This window comes from Cyphellophora attinorum (assembly GCF_001299255.1).
Source record: "Cyphellophora attinorum strain CBS 131958 chromosome Unknown Contig1, whole genome shotgun sequence".
In the NCBI taxonomy this organism is placed as follows: Eukaryota; Fungi; Ascomycota; class Eurotiomycetes; order Chaetothyriales; family Cyphellophoraceae; genus Cyphellophora; species Cyphellophora attinorum.
In genome coordinates this window covers 308891-332135 of record NW_017253229.1, presented here as the reverse complement: position 1 = coordinate 332135, position 23245 = coordinate 308891, and the positions used below count along the sequence as shown (strand labels likewise).

The 23245-nt window shown below is 53.4% G+C and overlaps 5 protein-coding genes across 5 annotated transcripts; 3 read left to right on the top strand and 2 right to left on the bottom strand.

Annotated features, from left to right (window-relative positions):
* Nucleotides 1–2436: 2436 nt before the first annotated feature.
* AB675_358 (uncharacterized protein) lies at nucleotides 2437–3438 on the bottom strand (the record flags this gene model as incomplete). Its single annotated transcript, XM_018143653.1, has 1 exon — nucleotides 2437–3438. One exon carries the CDS (start codon nucleotides 3436–3438, stop codon nucleotides 2437–2439), a length of 1002 nt encoding a protein of 333 aa, XP_018005611.1.
* A 1607-nt stretch (nucleotides 3439–5045) lies between these two features.
* On the top strand, nucleotides 5046–7340 carry AB675_357 (uncharacterized protein; the record flags this gene model as incomplete). The annotated part of the gene is made up of 2 exons (XM_018143642.1): nucleotides 5046–6859; nucleotides 6911–7340. 2 exons carry the CDS (start codon nucleotides 5046–5048, stop codon nucleotides 7338–7340), a joined length of 2244 nt encoding a protein of 747 aa, XP_018005616.1.
* A 2338-nt stretch (nucleotides 7341–9678) lies between these two features.
* On the top strand, nucleotides 9679–18995 carry AB675_356 (uncharacterized protein; the record flags this gene model as incomplete). Its single annotated transcript, XM_018143631.1, has 4 exons — nucleotides 9679–9747; nucleotides 9794–9883; nucleotides 9934–11208; nucleotides 11274–18995. The coding sequence occupies 4 exons, from the start codon at nucleotides 9679–9681 to the stop codon at nucleotides 18993–18995; spliced, it is 9156 nt and encodes a 3051-aa protein (XP_018005354.1).
* Nucleotides 18996–19922: 927 nt separating this feature from the next.
* AB675_355 (uncharacterized protein) lies at nucleotides 19923–20513 on the top strand (the record flags this gene model as incomplete). The annotated part of the gene is made up of 1 exon (XM_018143620.1): nucleotides 19923–20513. One exon carries the CDS (start codon nucleotides 19923–19925, stop codon nucleotides 20511–20513), a length of 591 nt encoding a protein of 196 aa, XP_018005440.1.
* A 251-nt stretch (nucleotides 20514–20764) lies between these two features.
* Nucleotides 20765–22288, bottom strand: AB675_354 (uncharacterized protein; the record flags this gene model as incomplete). Its single annotated transcript, XM_018143609.1, has 1 exon — nucleotides 20765–22288. The coding sequence occupies one exon, from the start codon at nucleotides 22286–22288 to the stop codon at nucleotides 20765–20767; it is 1524 nt and encodes a 507-aa protein (XP_018005896.1).
* Between the last annotated feature and the right edge of the window lie 957 nt (nucleotides 22289–23245).

The window sequence follows — 23245 nt, the reverse complement described above, 5'->3', positions numbered from 1 at the left end:
ATGTCCTCCACCGCTCTTGTGGAACTGATGACAAGATTTTTGTCGAGATGGACAGATCCGCAGATTAGATGTACGTGGAACTCGATCTCAGCTGGAGTCCTGGACATGTTGTGTTGGCAGTGTAGTGGGCATGCTGTGGCAGAATTTTCGCTGTACGTACAAAGGTGCAGGTTTTAAGGTGTGGCGCGGGCATCAATCTGGGGCAGCCCAAGCACTTGAGTCAGGTAGCCTGGTATTTTTTGTAAGGCTGAGAGAATCTGACGAGGAACCTTGGAAAGGCCCGGCTCGGCGACGTCGCAGGAGAGTTTCTCATACCGTAATATTGGCTTTAGGGTTTCGCCTGTATGTTCGATGCCGCGGAGTTCCTATAGGTACCTAGTGATTTTGAAACAGGGGAATCTTCTGGGCGCCTGCGCGTCAAATGGATGGGGTAGCCTCTCGGTGTGGCTGGTGGTTGTCGATGAAACCTTTTGACAAGGAGAAGTGGACTTCGGCTTTGAAGACCGTATGGACGGGAGCGATGCTGTATTGATCATCAAAGTCTTGTTTGCCTAGCTGCCGGCAATATTGAAGTTTTCGATGTGAAGTACTATTGTTGTGCACGTGTCTGACTCAGTGGTGTGAAAAAGCCTTTCGAGGCGTGATGGAGCAGCTTCCTGCGTCGCCTATGGGATCAATCATTTAGCAGGCACGATGCAGTGATCAAAGTGATTGCCGGTTCCGGTGTGCACAAATCAGGTTATGCGGAGTACCTGGTCTGGCTTCTCAGACCTGGCGATCGACTGATCAATAATCCACCCGACAGCGTGTCGTAGGGCCGGGCTTGGAATCTCGCTTGCATAAATTCAACGGATCTGATGAGACATTCGATTAATTGCCTTGATTGAGCAAAGCTGTCAATTGTCAGACCGGTTCTGTGCAACGCAATAACGGCGGTGGGCGTGCATATGCCAAAGGCTGCATGAGACCTTTGACGGAAGTCATGGCGTTGGTGGGAGGATGGCAGCTGTCTGTGAGACAGAGGAAGCTGCCCCGCCTTGCAACTTGCGTGATCGACGGGGATCATGGTGTTGTACGTCAAAACCATGCCCAAGGAACGTCCTCCGAGAGTTTTCGTCGTGTGGTAATCTCCACTGTCTTTGACCTGATCCGGAGATCGGAGTCGACTCGGAGTACCCGTGAAACGCAGAGCAGTTCTCGTGGACGGTCTGTGGTAGGCGTTGTACGATGCCCGTGACCCGCCGCAGGCCGCAAGTGAACCAGTATGTAGACGGGTGCTGGCATACTTTACCATAAATACTGTGGCCAGATACGTGTACCTAGCCTGGAACGCTGCCAATAACTTTGGATCCTACAGACCTGCGGACCTGACGTGGCTTGTACAGCGCGGGTATTTTTCGTGATTTTCTCTTGAACGCGAGAACTTCGAAAATTCTACGCGACAAAGTTTGAAATCTCCACGATATCTTCTTGACGCCTTGTTTTCCAGCCCAAAAGAATTTGCGCGGCCAGTCGACGACATCATTATTGTCGCCGGGTCCGCTGCATTACCTGCCAAAAGTTTTTCTGTCGTCTCTGTGCGCTGCAATTATTGCATTGAATCATTACTGCGGGAGTCATGCACGAGCGTGACGTGCGTACTGGATTTCGTTTAGGTGCTGTAGGGTACGTTAGCTCAAAGCACTCTACCGGAACTCTGCAGCATACCGAAGTCCACAAGTGTTCCAGTATACACCATCTCTTGTAATGCATCGTTGCGTATGTTTTCCTGCATCTCCTATACAGATCCATCGGAGTCTCCCGGGACGCACGAAGATATGGACTTGGTTTCGATCGCTGTCCTTGGTTATCCAGGAGAACACTTCCCAGACACAGCTGCAAGGAATGCCGAAGGGCCCGAAGTATTGGGTTGGCGTGCGTGCGAAGTTCGGAATGCAGAATAGACTGTCCTGCAACATCCTATTGCAAAGAGCTCTAAGTCGTCCGTTGCACTTGCACACCTGCGCAGGCAAGGCACAGAAGCCCCAATGCAAGTGGGCAATAGCACAGTCGTGGTTGCCACGGAGGGATCGTTCCAGCATAGGTCATACGCTGTCATCAGCCATGTCCGCCGCCATACCTACGGCAGTTTCGATACTATGGCGGGCTGTGATGTACTTACTCTCCGTGTTTCTCGGTGCCATGTGCGGTCTGGGTCAGCAGTGCCTTTCCGAGCCATAATATTAACCCGGAAGCGACCAACATGGATATCAAAAGACGGAGTAGCTATAGGTATGGGGTAGAATATTTGTTCATTGCTGTTTGAGCTATGTAAGCGCTTACGAGCGCACCCCCTTTTGAAACAGTCATCCATCACGTAGGATCGAGATGACCGTCACACCAAAGACACAGAAGTTGGTGTGAGAAGAAATTTGCCAAATGGCCAAGGTGACGCGATCATGATGCCGGACACTCTTGAAGGAAGGTATCGAGATTGATGTTCTTGACGATCGTAGAGAAGCCTTTCGCAGTGCTGTCATCGCAGATGCCGTTGAGCTCTGAGCTGGCCACATTGACGGTGTTGCTGACGTCGCCGCCTTTGGGGTACTCGACGTGGAAGACTGGCTTGTTCTGCTGAATGAACGGCGCGAAGCTCTCGCATTCATCGTATTGCAAGCACTCCTCGTTGACGCTGAAGTCGACAAGGTTGAGAACCTCTGGGATGATAGATCCAGCATTCTTCAGTCCAACGGCGAGATTCCGGCTATGTGCGGCATTTGCCAGGAAGGTCACATAATCGATGGCATCTTCTTTGGTCAGGCCCAGTCCATTGTCGTTATCAAAGCCGTCGACGTTGTCTGGATCCACAGCGTTGCAGCCCTTCTGCACCGCCTGATCTAGCCTCGATTCCATGACTTTGCGTACGGTAGGACTGCTTGTCTTGAGCCATCGCTCTCCAGGCCAGTCGGGCAATGAAGATCCTTTGTCGGAGTCGGTGAACTGATTGTCGTCGTCCCGCCAATCCTCACTTGTGCCGGCAGAGAAGTAGCATATGACTTTGACGTCTTGATTCTCCACCTTCTGAGACTTGAGTGCGATGACAGTGCTTGCTTCGTTGTCCCAAAGATCGATGTCGTGCACCACCACCCCGTTCGCGTTAGTCGACTTGACCGGTCCAAGAATATCGTAGTCCCAGCTCAACCCAGCGGTTGGTTTCCATATTGAGGCCGAGCCTTGAGAGCCGCCACTGCCAATAGTCGTGGGTGTAGATGAGGGTGCCGGTGGAGGGCGTCTGTGTGTAGGCCTGCCTACAGTAAGTCCAACACCAAGGCCAACGGCCAGCGCGATGGCGATGACTCCCATGACTGAACCGACAATGATGACTCTCCTTCGCTTCACCTTGCGAGAACTTGGCTCTGCCGAGTGTGACGGCAACATCGATTTTTCGTCGCTCGCCATTGTATATATAATACTCGAGGTACTTCGTAGCCCAGCAACACTACTTGAATGCGGAATGTACTGACGGAAGGGGCTGGGTCCTTGAAACCGGCCTCGACTTGCTTTGGCTGCGTGCCTAGACGGAGCCTTGCTGTCTGGACTGTGAAGTGCGAGTGAGAAGCCGTTGCGAAGCGGGGCTCGACGTACTCACGAACTCCTTAATCTGGGGACAATCTATTGCTGCACGCCGAGTTTTCTTGGAATCTGGTATAGATGCAGGGCGTTGATCGGTTTCACATCTGTCAACAACTTCACAGCGCTTTGATCAAGGGGAACTGGAGCAGTCAATGAATATATGGTCGGATCTGGCGAAGTCGTGGCTGTGGTGATGCCAAAGTGCTGAAACATGCACCGAGGTGCGCGGCGGAAATGGCTTAGCTTCCCAATCTGGCGCGCTGCCTTCCGACGGAGGCCCAGATCTCAAGCACAGGCACTGTTGCTCAGTAAATCAACAACAACGACAACAACAAGAGAGATGTGCTGTCTGCGTGGCAGCCTGACGTTGACAGACTGCAAGCTCCTGAATTGATGAGCATCCGCATTCGGTGATTGCTGCTTACACTCAACCGCCTACAGGTTGTTTCTGTGAGTCATTCAGGGAGCACGTCTGCCGCCTGTGCTTCCTGGAGGCCCGCTGAGTGCATCGAAGACCCGAGCGTAGAATTCTGAGTCCCGCCTTGAACGTGACTCTCGTAAAGAGCGTGGACAGGGGGCTTCAAGGCAGCCGCCCAGAATAGCCCTCAATTTTACAGCGTTACACGGATTCAACCGGCGTGTACGACGAGACGTATCGCCAAGCTTTCATGATTTAAAGTTTCCCAGATTTTGTTGACGCCTCGCGCCTCGATCATAGACCACTGTTCCTCTTGGCTGCTATTGTTTGACTAATTCATAGCCGATGTCAACCCACTTCAGTCTGCTCTTGACACCCCGTCACCTCCAACAACCACTCCAGCGGCTCTTTACCCGCGAATCAAATTTTCACACGATTCATCTAAGCCTCTAATTGCATCAACCTGGCCTCTGTCCGAAACCCACCTACTCGGTCAGCCTTGTGGGTTCCTATTGTCTGACTTCGATGGCTTCTCCTTGCGCGTCGCCTTCTCGACCGCCTCTGAAAGGGAAAAGGGGCACCGTATTGTTACGGCATGGGAAATTGCTTTCTGTTCATGTGGCCTGAAGACCTGGTCGAGATGGTCGATATTCGAGTGACCTAAGTGCGAGATGCCAATATTTTCTGCAAAGACTGGGTCTCGAATATGCTGACCAGGACCGAAATGCCTCCTGTCTCAGCATCAGTCGGGTCTGCCATCGTGGCTGATCCGAAATGGAGTTCACCATTCGCGACATCATGTCTTCATAAGGTGGTTGTTCTTCCTTCCTTCCTTTGCTCTGGCAAGCTCATCGACCATCGTGTCGTCTACATTCGTTACTTCCCCTTCTCAGTCATTCGTTGACCTGTTTGCATTCATTCGTTCGTTTTTCCAGTCACTCGTTACCGACCTCGAGTCGAGATCATTCACATATTCTAGTCACTCGCTTTAGAAACCCAATTTGGTCCCGTCAAAATGCCCGGCCCAATTCTTGGCTGGATCACCAGCGTGCTGGGAGTTATAGCAACTGCCCAAGCTCAACGCCCACGCACGACCACTACCCGGACCACCACCACCCGGACGACTACAACCCGAACCACGAGCGCTGTCCGGACCACGACGACTGTTCGTCCTACGACAACCACCACGGTCACTGTCGCTAGCTCGAGCTCTTCGACATCGTCCGCTTCTGCAACTCCTTCTGTCAATGCCGCTATTTTCAACGGCAATGTTGACTCCACGGTCTTGGTCATTGCCAGGGACGCGTACGGCGCACAAGTTGCCTCATCTGGCTTGAACGGCTATGGCATACCCTTCCAGATCCTGCAGGTTCCGCAGGCTGGTGTCGCTCTGCCTACCCTGAACACCACTGCTGGTGGCAACTTTGGTGGCATCATCGTGGCCGAACAGGTGTCTTACGACTACGGCAATGGCAATTTCTCCTCAGCCCTGACTGCTGGTCAGTGGCAGCAAATGTATGATTATCAGACCATGTATGGCGTACGCATGGTTCAGTATGGAGTGTACCCTGGTCCCCTTTACGGTGCCACTGCCCTCGGTGGCTGCTGCGACGCATCGACTGAGCAGCTCTTCTCGTTCTCCAACGTCGCTGCGTTCCCTCAAGCAGGCATCAAGACTGGCGCCGGTGTCTCGACTGCAGGTCTCTACCACTACCCTGCCACGATCACCGATACGACGACAACCACTGAGATCGCGCAATTTGCCGCAGGTGGCGGCTTCCAAGTTTCAACTGCTGGCGTCATCAACAACTTCGCTGGAAGACAGCAGATGGTTTTCTTCCTGCCCCAAGCGACAGATTGGAACCCGACCAGCAACTTCGTTCAGCACGCCTACATCACTTGGATGACCCGAGGCCTGTACACAGGGTTCCGTCGTGTCAATCTCAACACCCAGATCGATGACATGATGCTGGCAACGGACATCTACAACGGTTTGAACCAACCAACATCGCCTGCTTATCGTGTCAACAGCAACGACATGACGAACGTCGCGAATTGGGTGTCGACTATCCAGTCTAAGATGAACGCTGGGTCCTTCTATCTGCCAGAGATCGGGTACAATGGAAACGGCGCCATTGATGCTGCTACTCAGGGCGGTGAAGTTCTGACCGATTGCGGCACAGGACCTGTCTACACTGAGGAGCGTGCCGACACTGCTCTTGAGTTCCAGAAGCCACTGGGCAGCGGCACCAACGCGTGGCCCAACACTCCCACGACGTATACCTACACAACCACATGTAACAGAAAGGATGCTCTCTGGGTATGGTTCAGTAATGCCAACAATCGTGACAAGTTCATGCACCTGTCTCACACATATACTCACTACGAACTCAACAATGCTACCTACAGTGATGCACTTAAGGAAATCCAGTTCAACCAAGCTTGGCTGCAGCAGATTGGCCTCACTGGTGGCAGATTCTCAGCCAACGGTCTGATCCCTCCCGCAATCACTGGTCTTCACAACGGAGACGTACTCAGGGCGTGGAAGGATGCCGGTCTGACGAACTGTGTTGGAGACAACACCAGGCCCCTCCTTCGAAACTCCCAGAACCCTATGTGGCCGTACAAGACCACCGTCGCGGCTGACGGATATGATGGATTCAATGTCATCCCTCGCTGGGCTACACGCATCTACTACAACTGCGATACTGCTGATTGCACTACCCGAGAGTGGATCGAGACCTCTGCTGGCGTTGGTGACTTCACTGCTCTGCTCGACCAGGAGCGCAAGGATACCATGCGCCATCTCTTTGGTCTCTACCATGAGGGGTAAGAGATCTTGTGCCTGCTGTTACTAGACGTGACTAACGCATCATACAGATACATGTTCCATCAAGCCAACCTCCGCTCCCAAGGCCTTGCTGCCATCCCAGTCAACGGCGTCTCTCGCCAGATCTCGATCTTCCAGGCGTGGGTTGAGATCGTCGTTGCAGAGTTTACTCGTCTTGTGAACTGGCCAATGATTACTGTCAAGCAATCGGATCTCGCTCAGGCATTCCTTGACCGTCAAACCCGCGACGGCTGTGTCCCTAAGCTGACCTGGGCCAAGAGTGGATCTACCATCACTGGTCTCACAGTCTCAGCGACCAGCAACAGCTGCTCGGTCCCCATTCCGGTCACAGTCCCAGCGCCCGTGTCGGGAGCCTCAAGCGCTCGCCTTGAACAGGTTGGATCTGATCCCCAGACCTACTGGGTCACGCTCTCGGGCTCGGCCCAGACCTTCACGTTCACTACGCCCATTACTGTCTAAGCATACATTGGGCGCCAAGGTGACGATGCACGAAAAACAAGTTTGTCAGGGTTCTTATGCATAGGCTGTTCGCTCCTCCTTGCCCGGGGAGAGTTGACAGCGCAGGTAGTCAGGGTACATTGCATAGTCAAAAGCCATTTGCTTCCTAACAGGGTGTCTAATATATCAACTTTCCTTCTCTCATGGACTGTACTTAACGATGTGCAGGTGTGTATTCCCGTCGCAGGAGTGCGTTCTCTTGGGTGTCATTTCTCCGCACAATCCTGCCGCAGCAATGCAGTAGTTCGACTCGCTTAGAGGCCGTACTGTGCTAAGATTGCGGTCAATGCGCTCATTGCGCGCCGGTGACTGTTATTGCTCGTCCTGATCAGAAACCTGCTCGGAAGCCAGGGCGTGTCGTATAACCTCATTCGTATAGAACGATTACCCTATTTGCTCCTTGGAGCAAGTGCGCGTATGTAAGCAGTACCTCACTATTGGGAGTGGCTGATGAGAAAATTTCAGGCAACCCGGACGCATCCTCCGGGCCTGCGCCTCGCATGCAAAATCCTTTTGCCTGTTAGCACTCTATAGACTGATCCTTGGCGGCGTCAAGTTGAGCCTGTTGCAGCGCTCCGCTTCGCAAGAGAAATTGCAACAAGACATATGGCAACAAGGACTTTGTTGCGCGGTACAGTCATCCGGCAAAACGCGTAACGCAACACAGCCAAAACTGGGGATCGTCAGGTACAGCACCCGGATCTGCGTTCGGAAGGTAGTTTTGCTCGCTAGCACACACGGGAGGCTTAGGGAATACGAGAGGCTGATTTCTTGTGAAGACATTCATCCAGACATCTTGGACAATTCTTGTTGGCCATAGGGTGAAAATTTTACTTCTTGTTTGTACTTTGCGAGACCGACCGATGAGGGCATTTTTGTGACACATCCAAGCGCCTCTCCTGACTCACCTTGTCGTGATAGTGCGAACTGGACTAGCTTCGCCTCTCGCTTGTGACACTGTTGGCAAGCATCCGCCCACCAAGAGCTAAGCAACGTGGCAATCTGGTGCATTCTTAGGTACATCGCAAGCACGCATTTGTCTCACTTTGACATGCCTGAAGGGGTTGTCCGAGTTTTGATGGGTCGGTTTGACAGCAGTGATGTGCCATGGCAGACGGGGGCTATCCCCGCTGACCAAGTCGGTTAACGCGGAGGCGCCACAGCTTGGCTGCCTTGAACCCCATCTTGCTGCGCTGGAGCCCTGGTGTCAGTGCCGTACTCGGTATTTCCTGGACACACGGCCGAGACTGTCTGACCGTCATTACAAATAGCCCGATTAGCGCTTGTTCTGCCAAGATGCACTTTCATCTGACTTCTTCGGCGGGCAAAAAGTTTCCACCTCCAAATGGTCGAGATGGTTTCCACCTTCGACGTAGCTTTCATGAGCGACTCCGTCGCCTCGTTTCGCGCTGTGAGCGTCTTCGGCCGGCCAGCAGCCCTGCCATGCGGCAAATGAAAAGCACCAATGGGTAACGAGCGGCATGGCACTCACATCCTTGTCTACCGAGTTGACATCTGTAGTGCCAGAGCTTCCCCGGTCCACCTCGTAACCCCTTGTCTTATTCCACAGCAGCAAGTTCTGTGTGCCGTACCACTGCTTCTCAGCGCTTGTGCCCCTATAGCGCTAACTGGAAAATTTCTTGCTTCCATAGACCCATAGATGAGGAGCAGATGCTAATTCGGGCTTGCGGCTGTTCTCCCGCACCCGATAGAACTGTCTCGAATATGTTCCAGCATCAGTCAGTGGACGCCTGGGAGGATGCTACCGCAGCACTTCTGCTTGCTTAGGAATTACATCGGCCCAGCGAGTCGGCCTGTGCATACCTCTGCATACTTCACACTTGGCGTGAGATGCTCCCGTGCAGTGCTGCATCCCGTCCTTTTGCATCAGAAGCGTTGCTGTTGTTCGTGTACCTTTGATTAGTTCTATACCAGCTCATTGTCGAGCCTTCTCCTTCCCGTTTCATACATCAGTTCAAACCCCAGCCATTCGTTACCCTTTTCGGTGCAGATATTGAAAGCACGGCCTGAGTATACGAATATCAGATTGTTGTGGAGGCCCCTGCAGATCTTTGACCCCCGATCACTCCCCTGCAGCGACCGTGCCTTATTGTCGGAGCTGTACTTATTCCCTTCTCACTACGCTTGGATGAAGTGTTCACAGCTTGCTTGGATTTGAACATCGGACTAGGCCATACCGACGGTGCAAGACTGACATGTCTCAACGGACTTGAGGACGACACCACCTTTTCCCACAACCAGACAGTCTGTGCGGGGGAACGTTCAGAACACTGCCGGTATGGAGGACCGGATTCTTGAACCGGTCGTCCTACACTGGGATCAATTGAAGGACCATTGGTACTCCTGGGTATGTCAGGTTGAACGATCTTCGAGCAGGGCTAACGGCTCGAAAGGTTTTGCTCGGCATCGTCGCTGGTTCAGTCGCAATCGGCATTTCATATGTCACATACTCACTAATATTGCGACTGCTCAGGTTGGTGAAGGTACTTACCACTCGTTTCTAGCATCCCGAATCGGCGCTGACAGCGAATAGAAGCGTTCGGCACGACCGCTGGAAGTCTCCAGCAAGACACTGAACCGTCTCGACAACATCGCCGAGAAGCTCTCATCCCGATCTTTAATTGCTGTCCCGAAAGTCACGTCTTTCAACGTGTTTCTGGGACACGCTGGCTCGAAGGTCACGCCTTCCCAAGCAGCTTTGCTGGATCGCTCGGAACTCGCGATCCTCGATCCCTTCCGAGGAGCGGACAGTCTCATTCGTACTTTCCCCGGCAAGCACTGCTGGATCGGCAGATTGGACGTGGACAGTCTCGTTTCCGGCAAACAAAATCCCGACGCCGTTGTCGAAGCACTGGCTGATGTCGTCGCGCGCATTTTTGGTCCATCCTCTTTTCACGGCTTGCTACTGGCAAATTGGGAGACTCAATTACCTCGGAAACATCTTTTCGCCCTCGCTGACTTCGTAGCATCTGCTGGGCTCCTATTATATCTGGAAGCAAAGCCGCCGACATTCCTCGAAGACGTCACCGTCCTTCAGCACGCCAAGATCTCTGGAATCGTTATCCGAAATGCCGCAATTCTTCCGAACGGCCAACACCGCGATTACTTTGACATGACACATCTGCAGCCAACTATCAGAGCCATCGTGAAAGAGTCGTGTATTCGTGACTTCAGCGCGCTAGCGTGGGAATCTTACAATGATGGAGTTGTCTGTTCAAACGCGATCGTCAAACGTGCGATACAATGGTGTGGGTTTTATTCCGTGGTCACCTGGATTGGTTGTGCCTCTGCAGAGGCCGACCCGAGTGTGGAAAGACCCGACGTAGAGCCCATGGGCGCGTTTGAATGGCTAAAAGAAGATAACGTTATCGATGCTCACACAGCATGGCGGTCCAACGATACAGTAACACGTACCTCAACTACGACAATTGAAGAGGCATGGAGATCAATATCAGCGGCAGTCCCTGAGGCAGCTTCCTTGAGGTCTGCAATCGACTATTCGACTCCCGCTCCGTCTCGAAGTGGTTCATTCCTGTACCAAGAGCCTGTTGAGGAGCCGAAGGCGTCTGATGTCTCAGACGGATCCGAGAGTATTCGGTCTGCATCAGTTGTGTCTCTCGATGGTGACAATCTAGGATGTGTGCCCCTCGGATTCGATGTCACACCATTGGCGTATGCAGAAGTCTTGCAGGAGCAGCTCCGGCTTCGCAATCTGGGTCTACTGCATCCGATCGATCAGCAGAAGGTGACTAATCTTGGCGTGCTGTATCGCAAGTTCCACGACAAATACCTAGCGCAGCTGGAGAAGGTACCGGCCGGTGTCATTGACGCTGTGAAGGAGCTTTCTACAACTGCCACAGCTGGCCTTGTCAGAATTCATCTGGGTCTAAGCCCAGGCTTCCAATATGGGTCAAGCGCACGCTTCTGGCTGTCATACATGATGATGCTGATGGCACCGAGATGTTCATCTCACGAGATGCTCAAGGTCTTTCCAGCACCGTTCTTCATGCTTTTCTATCGAACGAAGGCTTGCCTCGAGAGACCTGCTTCGATATTGAGCTGAAGTTTGCCGATTGGTGCAAGGACACTCACAAGGAAAGCGGTCTTTCGCGACGGATGGCGCAGGACATCGATATGCTGACGCCGGAAGAGCGGATACTGCTGCTACAACAGCTCGTGGCGTCTGGTCGGTCTCATGAGACAATGACTCGCCTCGCAAATTGGGTTCGCAAGCAGCTCCTGGATGCACCAACACACCAACAGCTGAATGAGGTTGATTCTGTCGGATACATGGAAGGCAAGGTATCAGAAACGCAGCTCTTGATGGCCCGATTTGATCAGTATGAAAAGCAAGCAATAGCACACCCGGACATGCTCGATGCGGCGAGGTTCTTTGTCAGGCTCCAGCAATGGTTTCTTTCGAGTCTTCGGAGAAGGAAAGATGCCGACATCAAAGCGTTCACGACAGCGCTGCACACCATCCTGAAGACGGATGAAATTGATGCCAGAGCCGATATTCTCGGACTCGCAACCTTTTGCGCCGCACGAAAGGCTGCATTTGACGAAGTGTATCTTGAAGTCACGGACCGTAACCCATTGCTTAACGATCAATCCGACCAAGCGGCTGTTTTTGCCGAGTCGTTCGCGCTTGGCTCCAGGTGCGAAGTCTACTTCGATGTCTCGCCGAACACTTTCGGACGGTTGCTATCTGACCGCTTCCGCACAGTATACAAGGAGAAACAGCCTCCCAAATGGAACAACGGTGCCCCCGAATTTGCTACCGCCTACGGTGGAGCAGGCATCGACGTCGACCCTGACGGACAGCCGAAGCCGCTGCCACAGTTTCAGAGATTCGGCTTTCTGAGTGTGTTCGCTGTTCCTGCTCTTGTCGACATCGCGCTGTTGAGCACCATCGGACGCGGACTGTATCTTTCGACATTCATGGGAGAAGACGAAATGCGGAGCGCAACGAACGCCCTTATGATATCTCTGCTGTTGGCTGGAGCTACAGGCACGTGGATCGCCGTTGGAGGATCCTACTACCTGGTCAGCATGGCGTTCTCAGCAATGAATGTGTTTGTGCTCACGCGATTGATCGCTGGCATCGCATTTACGGTCGCTGGCGCCTTGCTCGGATTCGTCATTATCGCTGGTGTACAGGGTCCAGGTCCTGCGATTGTATTCTTTCTCTACCTGATCGCTTTCACTGGGTACCTCATTCTCTTCGCCGCGATTGCCAGTTTCCAAATGCCTGGATCATCTTTCCTCTCGGGCAGAGCATACATACTGGCTTGTATACCGATTCTACTACTGTCGCCCATCATTACTCCCTGGAGCCATAACGACATCTACGTTTATCTGGCGGTGTTCTACCTGCTGATCGGCGCACTCACACTGGCCCTCAGGCGGGTGTCCTCGCAATGGGTCACATGGTACCAAGGCATCAATCAGACCAACGATACCGAGGTCCGCAAATGGTATACCCAACAGAAGGCTGGAGGCGACTCCTCAGTTCTCGATGCGATGTCAGATCCTGCAGCACTCAAGGTCTGTAGAGAAGCCCTTCTGATCGATGTACATCGGGAGCAAAATAAGTCGTTCTTCGCCAAAGCTACGCAAGATGACCTCGTTTGTGGCTTGGCTCGAGATCATGTCCGAACCAATTTTCTATTGGACTGGTACAATAGATATGCCGATGTTCCCCGGCCAATCCCTTTCAGCTCAGGCTGGAACATTCAGGTGAAGGTCGCGCTGAATACCTTGGTCGAACTGCAAAAGGGCATCAGACTACACAACGCTTTCATGCACTGGCGGCAAGCAGGTGACGAAGTTGGTTGCGGTATCCTCTACTTCCTGGTTGCGCTCATGGACAAGTGGGTCGAACTCGTCACTGGTGTGAGGAACATCGGCTTTTTGCCTGGATGGCTGGACGGACCTCTCAGGGTTTCCGTCGGGTTCTCTTTAGCCTACTATCTTATTGGTGCTGTACTCATTGACGTTAAAGCACAAGAACTCCATGGCGCCGTCGACATATCTGAGCCGAAAGGCGTACGCAACAGCGCAGAGCTTCGACAACAGCAGAAAGATCACATTCGTCTTCGCCGAAGGATGTACAGAAGGACTCTTTTTCGCTTCCTGTCATGGCATTGCTGGGCTCTGGCTTTCACTGCCAGCGTCGTGTACATGTTGCAAGCCACAACGGAGGGAACAGTCATGTTCTTAGCATACGTCTTCTCCTACACTGGGCTTCTATGGTACCAATACACCAAGATCTTCGCAGGACAATACGCGCTACGGCCTCTACTGATCTCCGTTGCGGTCGGACTGGTCGTGGGAGTAATACTGAAGATCGTTGTCCGTGACTTTATCTATGGCGGCGTCATTTCATTGGGTACAGCGACTTGGACCGCTGCCATTCTCTGCCTCTGGTCCGCCAAGATCGGTATGCCCGAGAAGCCTTTGCCAAAGATCCATGAAGACGCGCTCTACTTCGCCTACATCAAGCCTTGGGACGATCCACACTGGTCACAGCCTGAGCTACTGTCGATGTTCGAGAAGCTCAAGCAGCTCCCAGCCGATGATCTCTATCGCATTCGACCGATGCAATACCCTGGCAATGAGGTCACTGCGCTGCTCAGATCTGCATCACCAGTTTCCGACTACTTGACTAATGCCTTTCCGGACTGCGAAGAGATGCTGGACGTTGCCATACAAGCCTTCGAGTCAGGCCAGATCGAAATTGATCTTTTAGCACTCGACAAAATGACTGGTGATATCCAAGCTGTGACTGCACGCTATGCGGAGAGGACGCAGCTCATCGTCGGAGTCCGGCGAGCTCACGATGGCACCTTTAACATGCGAGGAAATTGCCAAGTCATCGCAGAGCTTCTTCTGTGGGAAGTCGCAAACTCCTACTTTCACATACCGACTCATCACGCCTGTCTTGTCCCTCAGCTTGTCAGTTCTAGCGTACCCCTGACAATGCGAATGATGCTCGCAGATGAGCAAGACCGAAGTCGTGTAATAACTTGGGCTCGGAAAGAGGTTCTTCGACAATACTGTCTCGGCATTGATTGTGATCTTCGATGGGAAAAGCTGCCACATGCGGTGCGGAAATGGTTTCTCTCGCGAGCAGTTGGCGGATCCTACGAGCTCTCGACCTCCGAGGAGCGAAAACTGCGTTACTTACTGGGTTGCACTGAGGAGAACACCTATCCGACTCACATAGCCCGATGCGACCTTGGCGCTGAATCCGCGGCAACTCTCCTCGAGTTAGATCGCGAATCACACCCAGTCATCTTCGCTGGTCAAGAGGCCGGCATGGTCCCAATGCCAGAGATTGTGATGGATACGATCTGGTCACAAGTCAAGAAGCCGCTCAGCTATCTGTATCACCATCTTGGCCTCGCCATCAAGTATATGACCTTGGCACTGGTCGCGGACATGGAATGGCACCGAGAGTTCGATCATGCCATGCGGAACAAGAACAGAATCTTCAAAATGGTCGTCGGCTTCCTCCTCACAGCTCTATGGCGGTACTCGAAGTTCGCGCAGGACATTGGCCTTGCCTTCTTCCTTTACCACGATCGGCCTGATGTCAAGCGACTGATGAAAGAGTCCAAAGGTATGACCGTCTCGCACAAAAGGTCAAGAATCGTGATCCAAAGCTCCAAGGGCATATTCACCGGCTTCCGCCGCTCCTTCGAAAAAGGTTTCAAGCTCCACGTCTACAAGGGTGACCTGAAGTCCGAACCATCGAACCAAGGCTTGCTTGTCGCCATCAACACGTACTCTCAGCAACGAAAGCTTCAATCGAGAGAGGAGTTTGAGAATGGTAGCAGCATCAATCTCTTTGAATACGACTACGAACAGGCGCCCAAAGGCAAATTGCGGAATGCCGTGCTTCGGGCTCTCCCAGAGTCACGTCGCTGTGTTCGCGGCAAGCGTGAGCTTGAGAATGTTGTCTACAACAACCAAGGCCTGGTCGAATCGGGATCTTACATGACAGGCGAAAACCTGACACATTTCCGACTGCGCTATCGGAAAGGCGCGACCACGCTCGACGAACTCCTGATGGGCGAATTTGTACTCGCACATCTCAGCGCCAACGTTTCGTGGTGTGCACCACCCACGAGGCGCTCGGAAAAGAAGAATCGTTGGATTCCCAATACCAAAGTCACCAAGGCGACTTTTGTTCAGGGTCCTGATGTCTTCGAAAGTTCTTGGAAGTACGACCATCAGATGCATCCCACGATCACAACGTATCTTAATGGTTCGAGAGTGCCAACGCCACCTCTCATAGAGCATGACTGGCTTAGTGTGCTTAAGAAGCCGTCGCATACTCGCTTTGCAGATGACGATCCTCTGCTCAACACTTCAGCTTGGAACACCAATGCGATCACAAGGATGCTCGGGCTCGCAACACATCGTGTGCCCATATCGACTTCTATGGCGCGGAGTCGTCTTTGGAAGGCCTGGAAGAACGGTCGGGATCTTGATGGCGTTGTCATCCGTTGGCTCGACGAAAAGCTTATCCGCAAAGACCCGGTGTTGAAGAAGTATTGGCGACTTCGGGATGCAGGCAACTTGCGCGACGCCAAAAGATACCTTGCTGAGAATGCCGATGTGGTCAGATCCAGCGTCGACATGGCCGACGACATCGCTGGCTGGACTCCTATCGCTTACAAGCTAGGCGATTTGATTAGCTTCGGATCTGGAGGCGACACGATCATGCACACGACAGCTAAAGACGTCGGCAAGGACACCAATGAGACACTCCATGTTCTTGCTGCCGACAACGGAACATGGCCCAACGAAGGCGGCGGTGTCTCAGCTTGTCGACGAGACATGATCAACAATCTGGAGACCATCAAGTGGCACATGGTAGCTGAGAGTGCGACTGACTTCGGCATCCCCAAGCATCAGACCGAGCAGAATGTGCTGTCGCTCAAGGTCATTCCCCTGTGGGGCCTTGACTTCCTGACCCCAACCCACGGCCTTTTCAAGAATCGACTGGACTCGCAAGTCGACATGCTCCAGTCCAGCTCGACTGCTGCAGAGATCAAGCTCAACTTCGTGCCCATCATGTCAGCATTGGTGCGCGGAGCTCGAGCGGTGACTTTGTCCCACGCCGATCTGCAACAAGCGACCCGCGCCTTGGTCAATTTGCATGATTACTTCGAGAACAAGCGTCACTGGGGTGATGTATGGAAAAGTGATGTCAGCAAAGACGCATGGCGCTCGCTGTGGCTCGAAGACATGTCCAATGCTCGTGGAATGGACGAGCTACTCGAAACGGAGCTACCTACCCTTGGTCACTTCGAGACTGCTCTGGAGCTCTGGTTGAGATACCTCTTCGTCTTCTCCATTCAGGTGCCAGACAAGATTCCAGCGATCTTCCAAGCATCGCATCACTCCGTTTCCGCAGCCTATGGAATCGTCTGCAAGATCAAGCGCAAGTGTCAGCTTCAGATCTGGGATCATGCCGTTGCGTGGCGAGAAACCAATATGTGCTTGTCCTCGGCACTTTGCAAACTGCCTCCATTCGTGCGCAACTCCTTGCTTGGTCTGATGAGACTCACGAGTGTACTCATTCTGCACAATGCCGACACCATTCTGCCTTGCGCCGACTTCTTTAACCCTGGATGGGAAGTCGAGATCGGCACGTGTCAAGGCACCATCGAACATCGCAATTCATTCAAGCGCAAGATCTCGCCTATCGTCAACGGCATCACAGACTCGGAGAAGTTCAAGCCTGTCAAGGAAATCAAGACCCAGAAGCCGACTGTCACCATGTTGTCACACTTGTGGTTTGCGAAGGATCTGAAGACTGCTATCTTGGCAGCTGACATCATCGTGAACGAATGGGGCTTCCGCGACTACCAGCTCGATGTATACGGCAGCATTGAGAAAGCACCAATTTATTCGAATGAGTGCCAGGAGCTGCTTGCCTCGAAGGGTCTCCGCAGCCAAGTCAAGCTTGCCGGAACTGCTGATCCGATGTCTGTCCTGGAGCAGACATGGCTGTTCCTGAACTCTTCACTGTCAGAAGGCCTACCACTCGCCCTCGGAGAAGCTGCCTTGACAGGTGCACCAGTCGTATGCACGGACGTTGGAGCCTCATTACGTGTGCTCAGCGACCCAGATGACTTCTCGAGGTACAGTGCAGTCGTTGCGCCTAACGATGCTCGTGCACTGGCTCGAGCTCAGATCAAGATGCTTGCTATGCTCGACGAGTGGAGCAAGTATGCCGACGATGAGCCAGGCAAGGTCACGGAAATGCCATTTGCTCCCACGCCGCAGGACGTTGAATGGATCACAGCGCGCATGTATGAGAAGAAGGAGAATCGCCGCAAGCTTGGTCTGATGACGCGGAACATTGTACAGAAATCATTCTCCGGCGATCGGTACTTGCGCGAGCACGAGCAGATGCTGTGGATTGGCAAGTCTCGCCGGATGCAAGAGGTCCGTGAGACCGCGACCATATCGGATGACCCGGCAGATATCTCACTTGCCCTGCAGCTCAATGCTCCTATCAACGACGATATCATTCCTCGATCAGCGCGACCAAGCATGAATCTTACACCTGGAGACCGTCAATCGCTCGGCGGAAGTCCCGCGACCATGATGATGGAAGACAGCGGCCTGATCAGCGCGTCGATATACAATGGACGAGAATCGAAGATGTCCACACGGCCAAGCTCCAAGCTATCGCACATGTCGTCGACTTCAGAAGACCTCGAAATGTCATCTCGGTTCTTGCCTTCCGGAAGACCGGGCAATGGTCGCAGCCATTCTGACAAGAGCAGCATCGGCAAGAGCAACGGAAAACACATAGTCGATCAGCACATTACTGCTCTACCCAGGGCTCACACTTCGACCAGCCTCAGTCAGCATCCTACTTTGGCCACTCTGGCGTCGATGGGCGACAGCGATGCTGCAACCCTGACAGGTCGGCACAGCCGTGCGGCAGACCAGGGCGGGGCAGCCTACGACCTCTCCGTTCCCTACGAGCGCGCAAATCACAGGTACCGGAACAGCGACGTGAGCATCGTCAACCCGAACGTCGCTGCCGCGCTAGAAAATCCGAACTCCATTCTGCACGCAGAAGCGCCAGCCCATATCAAGCGTGATTCGCATTACCGAAATCTATCGAGCAATCGCTCCACACCAGCAGCAAGTATCCGATCACATAGCCGTGACAGTTTCCAACCAGGACACGGTCGTCGACCAAGACCCGGTAAAGGCAGCGGCAGCTGGAGTTTGAGAGATGTTCGTGCTAGTAGTGGCGGTAGCGGCCACGCCAGTCCCACGACCAACAGCTGGGGCGGAGCAGGATATGCCGCTCCGAAAAGTCCTGGCTTGAGCCCGACAGCAAATACATTCCTGCTGGGTGGTGACGGATCGGAGAGTCCGACCGCTATTACGCCCGGTTCGAGAAGTGCTAGTGCACTGAGTTTGGCGGCTCCGCCGCCGGCTGCAGGGAGTCGACAGGGGAGGCTGAGGAGTCGCAGCCCTTTACCTGGTGCCCCGAGTCCGTTAGGGAAAGGTGGGAGGAATGGTAGCATGGGGGGAGTAGGTGGTGAATACTTCTGATTTAACGACCAGAAGGACGTTGCTGGGAGACAAGCATTGTACTGCATATTCTTTTGTTGAGGGACCTGAAATGTGCATAGCGTGGGGTTCAAGGGGCGTTCAAGGGACATGATATGATGCATGGATATGGTTAATAGTAAAAGCAGACGCGGCAGGAGATTTATGATGGGCATATTGGGACACTGGCGGCAGAGCCATCTCATCGATCAGGCTTATATAGGAGGCAGATTTTGGTCTCGATAGAGCAGTTAGCGGGCTCTTCGCCCAGAAATCTTGATATGATGCTGACACAAATATTCGTGCTGAGGTATCACTGTAGAAAATTGGAGCAGTCGAGACGTATATGCGCAGTATCTCCCGTCCGATCAGGTTGACATGTCGACCTTCCTACCTGCACGCCATCAACGTGTACGTTGTACTTGCCACGATTGCATGCATCGTGCATGAGTCTGTAGACGCTGCCTTGTTTGGCCGCCTTATTTTGGGGGCGCGACTGGCCCACGAACCTCGGCAAGATCGAACCACTTCCCGTCATCCTCGATTCTCCGACATCTCTCGCTGTCAGCGTTTACGGACTCGTCCAGCGGGTTGGCCGAGCCAGGCGTCATCTCTCTCCTGACCATAGTGTGAATTCACGCTGTAGCTGGCTTGAGCGCGCTCGCCGTGCAAGCAACACTGCACAGGCTTAACGATACCCTTTTAGACACAGTATCAGCAGGCCGCTACGATATTGTGTCCAACGGCGTGGAGCACAAAATTTGTCTCTGCCACAGAGAGTAGCAAATCTTACCACTGCCACTGTCATCGACGATCTTGAGCCGTCCTTTCTCCCTTTCTCCTCGTCAGTCAGCTCCTGGGGCCTGCATCTTCATCGCCGCACGCCCTTTCACCACAGTCAAGGAGGGTATCCAGGTGAACGTATCGATTATGGCAGACAACCACCCCGACTTCGACGTCTCCTGGATCCGAGAACTCCTCTCACAGCCCGACACGCGTCCCCTTACCAACCCACCTGGCCACCCACAATCGAAGCCCTCACCAGGCGTATCCAACTCCCTGTTCTCAGAAACCCTCGCAGCAAACTCCCCAGATGCGATCCGCGCCCAGTTCATGTTCACGCGACCTGTCCCGATCGCCGACCCAACAACATCATCGTCTAGCGCGACCATATCGTCACCAACAACTCAGCCTGTCGAGCAATGCATGCTCGTCTCCTTAGGCCGCGGCGTAGACGGAAAGCTCGGCCGTGCACACGGCGGCTTCTCGGCCCTGCTGCTGGACCATGTGCTGGGAAGGACGGCAGCCGTAGAGAGCGGTGCTACGGCGCCGGCAACGGCGACCATGACAGTGGATTATAAGGCCCCGGTTGATACGCCGGGAGTGGTGCTTGTGAGGGGCTGGTTGGAGAAGCTTGAGGGGAGGAAAGCGTGGGTGTGTGGGACCGTGGAAGGGGAAGGAGCGAAGGTTATGGCGACGGGCAGGGCACTGTTTATTGCGCCGAAGATTGGGAAGATCTGAGAAGATATTGGGGCGTGCCAGATGATCGTGTTAGGGCTCGTGACTGTCAAGCACAAGGAGTCAGGTTGAACGTGCTGGCTTGTTGCTCCTCCAGAACATACAGCAACGGCCGTAGAACATTTGGCGGTCTCAGGCTCGTTGGAAGTCAGACGGAAACAGTTCACAGGTGACCGGAATACTGAGATCATACACTGACGAGTAACAAAAGATGGAATGATGATGACTTTCCAAAATCGACGTATCTCTTTGAATCAACACCTCCTCACCTTGATGCCAGTTAAGTGCGCTAGACTCGCCTCAGCCGACATCTTTGCCAACCTCTTCTCTGTAATCAAACAAGCATCTGGCAGCCAATCCTTCACCTCCGTCTCGTACTTGCCGAGAATCATCTTCGCGACTGCCTCGCCCACCGACCAACACTGCGGCATGCCGTACCCGTTGAAGCCTGCCGCAATCCATTCGCCTCCACTGCCTATCTCATCGCTGTCGGGCTTCCGTTGGCTGATTGTATGAGGCACTTTGCCAACAAGCGGCATACCATCGCTTGTAAAGCCCATGATCCCGGACCACACCTTCCGGATTTCCGGCTCCTGCTCCTGCTTCTCCTTCGTCAATCCCTTCTTATCGAAATATCTCGGTAGGATGCCTTCGATGTTCCGCCTCGCTTCTTCTCGAACCTCTGTATCATCAGTGACGAAGATCTCCGTGAGCAAGACTTTCTCGCCGCCAATGAACACGTCCTGCGACTTTGGATTCTGGTTCGCGTAGTATAGCCCTGCCTCGAACTGCTTAGTTTCCGTATCATAGCGGGGCGCGTGCGAAATGGACCACGCTCGCTCGGTGCCGTAGTGGCCGAAGCCTAGGGGTGGGTGTTGGGTAGACATGGTGCCGCGAAGGGGATGAATCTTGCCGCGGAGGGCGGGGAGAAGATGGCCTGTGTAGCCGTTTGTGGCGTGGATGACATTGGGTGTGGTGATGGTGCCATTGGGAGTGGTAATTGTATATGTGCTAGTGTTGGGATCGAATGTGACAGATTGTGCTGGGGTGTTGGTTTCGATGCTCAGTTGTTTGGAGTAGGTCTTAAGTAGGTCGGCCCAGAGGGCTGTGATCAATCGGTAGGGCCAGTACGCGCCACAGTCTACCAGCAGCGCTCCGGCAACGTTTGTCATGTTGTAATGCTCGTGTGTCTCTTGAGCGGTCAAGACCTCGGAGTTCAGCGAGTATTCCTTGCCGATGAGATCCTCGTACTTCTGGAACGAGAGCTTGGCACCCTCGAACGCTTCCGCGTCGACGAATGCTAGCACGTCCCGTAACCGGCGCACTTCACTGGCATCCTTGAATTCTGGTCTTGAATTTCCAAGGTCATGCATCTTGGAAAGAGTTCGGAATGCATATCTGCCGATCTTGATGGCTTCCTCCTGGCCATATTGGGCGATTAGGTCGGTGAAGGCGAGTGGAACCCAGGAGGTCAAGGCGCCCCCGTTCCTTCCTGTGGCTCCAGAGCACAGGGTACGAGCTTCAAGGACTGTAACATGGGCGGACTTGGGAAAGTCGGGATTGGTGAGGAGGTGCGCAGCAACACTACAGGCTGTGATGCCACTGCCGATGATTACATAGTCGGCCGACTGGGGTAGTGAACTTGATTGGACTTGAGAGATGGTAGGATGTGGAGGCAGTTGCCAGAACGCTGATGTTGGATTTGGACGTGGAAGCTGAGGATCGGCACTGATCTGACCGAGTAAGTCGTTGATCATGGGCTGTGGCACTGCTTCCATGCTTGTTGCTGTTGCTGAGTACCTGTAGGTTAGTTGCTGCAAGTGCCGAGCGGAAAGCACTGTATCAGTTCTATCATGTATCTGTCTTTGAACCGTGTTGCATGAAATGCCGGATAACCGTCAAGTGACCAACGGACTGGCAGAGTGCATCTTATGTGTTGAGGCACCGGAACAGAAACCGCAGATGGAGTCGTGTGACGGGTCGTACACTGCACGGCGCCCCTAGCTGACTTGACCCGAAGCGCCCCGCCACAGCGCACACTCCTGACGAGCCCGTCGACCTACCTGAAAGAAAGGACACAGAAAAGTCCGAAAGCCCGATCACCACCAGATGAATTCATGGACACGCTGAGATGACTGAATCATAGAACAAAACGCGTGGTCGATGTATGGGCACCCAAAAGGGCAAGTCAATGCGGTGCCCCGAAATTGGAGGACGAGGGGCAGCAATGGCAGTCGGACAAGTCCTTCAGAGCCGCTCTTAATCGTCCTTATCAACGACATACAAAGCGACCCGAGAGCTTAACATGCCGGCTACAAACGTAAATCGCCGTCGGAACAGGGACCATACCGGCGCATTCTGGTGCCTCTTCCTCATGAGGTGATCTTGATACACTCTACATTGGGCTTGGCTCATGGCGACCGTGCCGGGTCGTGTTGACCTCGAATGAGTCCTCTTATCTATTCACGAGCTCGTACAACTCATATTCCAATCCCGCAGGCCGTCTTCTGAAATGCACATTTCCCCAGATTAAAATGCTTTTGGCGGAACCTTACTGCCTCGAGAACGTGGTCTTCGCGGAAAGAGCTGCTGTTAGACCAATCCGCGCTAAGCCGGACGATCTCGACTCTTTCCTTCCCTACTAAGGTTCGCGACTCCTCACCACTGATAAGACGGCAGCAACGTACACTTTATGTTCCGGCCGGCCTCAAGGATGTTGGTGCGATCGCTTCATC